The 4806-nt window shown below is 56.1% G+C and overlaps 1 protein-coding gene across 1 annotated transcript; it reads left to right on the top strand.

Annotated features, from left to right (window-relative positions):
* Positions 1 to 480: 480 nt before the first annotated feature.
* Cbln1 (cerebellin 1 precursor) lies at positions 481 to 4290 on the top strand. The gene is made up of 3 exons (NM_001109127.1): positions 481 to 744; positions 911 to 1030; positions 2231 to 4290. The coding sequence occupies exons 1-3, from the start codon at positions 481 to 483 to the stop codon at positions 2426 to 2428; spliced, it is 582 nt and encodes a 193-aa protein (NP_001102597.1). The 3' UTR covers positions 2429 to 4290.
* The last annotated feature ends 516 nt before the right edge of the window (positions 4291 to 4806 follow it).

Raw genomic sequence — 4806 nt, forward strand, 5'->3', positions numbered from 1 at the left:
CGGTGCGTCGCTATTGGCTAGGGGGTGGGGCCTCGGCGGAGGTGGGGCGGGGCCGCTCAGGGAGGCTGGCTGGGAGGGGCGGGGGCGGGGCCAGGCTTGGTCCGCGCCTTTGTGCCCGGCGCGCGCTCTCCGCCCGCTCTGGCTGCAGCGCCCGCTGCATCAATAATTCAGAGCGGCGGCGGCGGCAGCAGCGGCGAGTGCGGACAGGAGGCGGCGGCAACAGCGGGGACCAGGCAGCAGAGGCTATGCATCCAAGTGCGGCTGGGCGGCCGCAGCACCCCTGAGGCCCGGGCGGGGCTCCGGGTACACGGCGCGCGGGGACATTTGTTCTGGAGTGCGAGGGAGAGGCGTAGTGGCCCGGGAGGCGTTGGCAGAGCTGCGCACAGAGCTGAGGAGGGGGCTTCGGAGCAGGGCTGGGGAGGGGGGCGGCTGGCGCTGGCAGCCCCCGGGGTGGGGGGCGGGGTGGGCGCCGGAGGCGCGATGCTGGGCGTCGTGGAGCTGCTGTTGTTGGGGGCTGCGTGGCTGGCAGGCCCAGCCCGCGGGCAGAATGAGACAGAACCCATCGTCCTGGAGGGCAAGTGCCTGGTGGTGTGTGACTCCAACCCCACGTCCGACCCTACGGGCACTGCTCTGGGCATCTCTGTGCGCTCGGGCAGCGCCAAGGTGGCTTTCTCTGCCATCAGGAGCACCAACCATGAGCCGTCCGAGATGAGTAATCGCACCATGATCATCTACTTCGACCAGGTGAGTTTCCCGTTTTCTTGCAGCATCCAGAATGGATTGGTGAGGGGGTGACAGGGATAGCGTGGAAGACGAATGTGGGATATACTCTCCAGGGGCTCTGCAGAAGCGCGAGGCCATGCTCGGGCGGACTCCGGTCTACCCCTTTTTCGTTCCTGTCTTCTTATAGGTACTAGTGAACATCGGGAACAACTTTGACTCAGAACGCAGCACTTTCATCGCCCCGCGCAAAGGCATCTACAGTTTTAACTTCCACGTGGTGAAAGTCTACAACAGACAGACCATCCAGGTCAGCTGTCACCTGGGGGCCAGGGTATCGGTAGAGGGGGTCCTGGCAGTAGGGATCTGTCGGAGGCTCTGTGGAAGCAAGCGGCAGAAATCAGTGGCATAAGTCCCCATTGCTCCGGGGACGGGTAGCGGGGCCTCCTACATGGTTCTTTGGCTTGCACTGCCCCTTAAGCTGTCCAAGGTTCCTGAAAGCATCCCCAGAGACAGTTTCCTGCCTTCTCCTTCTGAACCCTTTTGTAAAGATCCCTGGGTTTTCCTTAGGGACTTTAGGGACTTTCTATAAGGGCTGTTAGCCTCACAGACAGCTAGGGCCTTTATACGGTCTCTGCCACGCTCGCTTTCTAGGCTCAACAATCCGCTGCAGCCCAAAGCCTTTCTGCCTGCTTTTCCGCTTTTTTTTTCCCCCACCGCGGACAGAATCTCATTCTCTAACCCCACACCCTTCCTTTGCAGACTTGATTTTAAACTTGAATCTCGTAGCGTGGACAGAGAAAAGGGTCGAGGTGGGTGTGGTGGTGCTAACTCCCTCCGGGGCCACTACGTCCGAGCCAGCACCCACCAGGTCCCCAAAGACGTCTGCGTTTCCTTAGAGCACCCGCAGAGGCCCAAAACGCGACTGGGGACAGGGCGCCTGGCCCTAGGCCGACGCTGGCACTGCAAGGGCACAAACAGGCGATGGCGGGCGCGGCAGAGATGGATAGGGCGAGAATTCAGCGGGTGACTTGGGAACGAAGCTCTAGTGCAGTTTCGCAGCCCTCGGAATTGCGGACAGCCACTCCTGGCCGCTTCTAATCTGTTCTGACCACAGACCCCGGGAGAGGCCCCGGGTGAAGGTATTTGTTTAGTAATTCAGGACGCGCGGGGAGCAGAGTTGCTCGCGGCAAGCTGGCGAGAGGCCAAAGGTCTCAGGACGCTACAGCCACCTGCGGGTTCACTAAATTGGATCATGTCCAATCGGGATTCGCTTGGTGCGCTCCTTTGAGAAACTGGAAGGAGCCTGACCGCCGGTTCTGGATAGGCAGACCCTTCTAGATAACTAGATACAGTGTGGGTTCCTGTTAGAGCCTCGCAGCGAGCAGCCAAGCCCTCTACGGCCCCGCACACTTCGTGCTTCACCAAGCCTTGGTGGCTGCTAGCCAAGCGCCTAGGTTGGGTCACCCGCGTAGGTGGAGCTTCTGATGCAGGTCGTTTTCTTTCTCAGGTGAGCCTCATGTTGAACGGTTGGCCGGTGATTTCAGCCTTCGCCGGCGACCAAGACGTGACACGCGAGGCTGCCAGCAACGGCGTCCTCATCCAGATGGAGAAAGGCGACCGAGCATACCTCAAGCTGGAGCGGGGGAACTTGATGGGGGGCTGGAAGTACTCAACCTTCTCTGGATTCCTCGTGTTTCCCCTCTGACTGGCTCGTATCGGGAATGGAGGCAGGAGAGAGGCAGGAGGGGAGTGAGAAAGAGGCCGAAAATTACCAGGGCGAGGAAGCGGCGACACCGGAAACTTCCTACGTGTTCCTAGCTACACTGGGTACCAAGGTGCGCGCCGCCCGCGGTCCAACTTCGTCCGCTCCCTTACTAAGAGAAGTAAATTTCGCTTAGCTCTGCACACTCCCGTTTCCAAAATTAGTCTCGCCTCCCCCAAGCCAGTTGCAGTAATCGAGGAAGAGACTTTGCCTTGTCATTATGGTTCCTTACCCACGTCCATGTCCCTAACAATTAACGAAGTAATGTGAAATGTTTCTCCCGACCCGATCCCCCTCTGAACCCTGCCACTTACTGAAACTTAGTATGCCCCCCTGCCCCAGTTCGAAGAGGGGGTCAGTTTGGTTTCTGTTTGTTTTTGAATGGGGCAGGTAGTTTTAATAAACAGATTTTGCTCTTCAAACACCGCGCCAGTTAAGCTGGAGAGAATTCATCCCCCGCTTATTAGCGGACGAAAGACTCACCTTCGTGGTGACTGGTTTAACTATACATAAATACGTATCATTTGTACACGAAGAGCTCTTCCAGGTGGACGCTGGCTGTATTCCGTATTTCTGTCCTGTTCGGAGTGATCGTGAAATCTAAGGCTGCTTGGTGTTTGTTCTCTGATGCTTGTCAATGCCCCGTGTTCTGTGGCTCCACCAAACGCCAAGGAGGTTCTTCGGGACTCTTCTTCCTCTGTAACATACGTGTGAATAGCCAAATTTTAATTTTGCTTTAATCCAATAAAGTCAAAGTGGGACTTTTATTTTTCTGAAACAGCTTTCTGAACTTCGCCTTTTCCGGGTTGCGAGGTTGAGGTGGGCGGAAAAACAAGATACTTGGAAGCTGCGAGGAGAGGCCAGGGCACAAGGCCTTCTTCACAAAGCCATTTCTGCGCTGTCTCCCGCAGCAGGCTCGCTTTGCCTTCCCTGTGTCCCCTGCTTTGGTGCAATGTGAGATATATGACCCAAATCCTACTAGCCGTGACTGAGAGCCTGGAAGCAATCTGTTGCCCTCCCTCAATTCCAAATGCATCAGGAATTATTCCCAATTCTAGTACTCGAACCCGCCTGCCCCGCGTGACAGTGTCTTCACGCCTACTTTCCTTGGATGTCTCCAGCTCTCTCCGCTCCGCGGCTCCCGAAGCACCTTACACTTTGTACCAGCGCCTCTGAACCTGAGGTCCACCCGCCAAACAACCTCGGCGGCGGCCAGACTTGCGATTGCGCTCATTCGTAGGATTTTAAAGGGGTTCGTCCAGAAGTTTTGATTGTACCGAAACATAATGTGCAAAGCAAAATTGAAATAAACGACTTCGTTTTAAGTCTGGAAAGCTGACCCTGTGTTGAACGCGGGTGATGCAACGCCAGAAGCGGGCGGAAGCCAAGGGTCCAGGACTGAGATCCGCGACCCGGTGGGTTCCTGTGGTACTGGGCCCTCCTCCAGGGTTTTTTTGGGTTGAGATTCAGTTTTGAGTTTCAGTGGTTCTTGAGTGAGGGGTGGGGAAAGCAGGGGTTAACACCACCGCAGGCAAAATTTCTGGCATTTCTGTCTCCTGCCCCCAACCCCATCCCCAGCGCTTCACAAGCACAGCAGTCCTGGGAACCCAGCTCCTCTTTGTCGACCGCACAGCTTAAAGTGCTTCTGGCAGCAGCGCCCTTCACAGGGCTAGGGACCGAGGGGGCCGTAGGTGACAAAAGGGGGTTCCGAGGGAATGTAGTGGAACCGCCGGTCTCTTCCATTCTCACAGTTCTGGTGAGAGGGGCCTTAGGGAATTAAATTTTTAAAAAGGTGAATTTTTTTTCTTTCTTTTTTCTTTTTGATAAGAGAGCTTTGTTCTGGGAAAGACAGGTCAAGGACAAGAGAGTCTTTGCTACGGAACCTTGCAACAACTCAGCTGTCTGAGCTTACCATCCTAAGTGTAGTTTCACTGTTCCAGGATTACAGCCTGTGCTTAGCCTGCTACCAATGCAAATGCTCCCAGAACACCTTGGAGCTCAGAGAACTTCCTGAATGCTGTCCATTCCTTTCCCTAAGCGCAGCACCATTCCAAGGTCTAGTGTGCAGGACCTCTGGTGCTGGGGAACCACCAAGCTGAGTTCCTCCTGGGTAACTTGGGTAAGTCTCCCTACGTTCAGGCTGCCCTTCTGTCTAAAGGCAGAGAGGAGTCTAAACGTCTCTAAGAGTCCCTCCTGTCCCAGTCATTGGGGACCCAATGATTCTCTGGTCTGGAAACAGGGGCATACAGGTTCCATTCCACTCCACTAACTGGGTCGAGGGCAGGGGGTTGTGGGTCCCCACTGGGGCCCAAATCTGAATC

Source organism: Rattus norvegicus, chromosome 19 (genome assembly GCF_036323735.1).
Source record: "Rattus norvegicus strain BN/NHsdMcwi chromosome 19, GRCr8, whole genome shotgun sequence".
Classification (NCBI taxonomy): domain Eukaryota; kingdom Metazoa; phylum Chordata; class Mammalia; order Rodentia; family Muridae; genus Rattus; species Rattus norvegicus.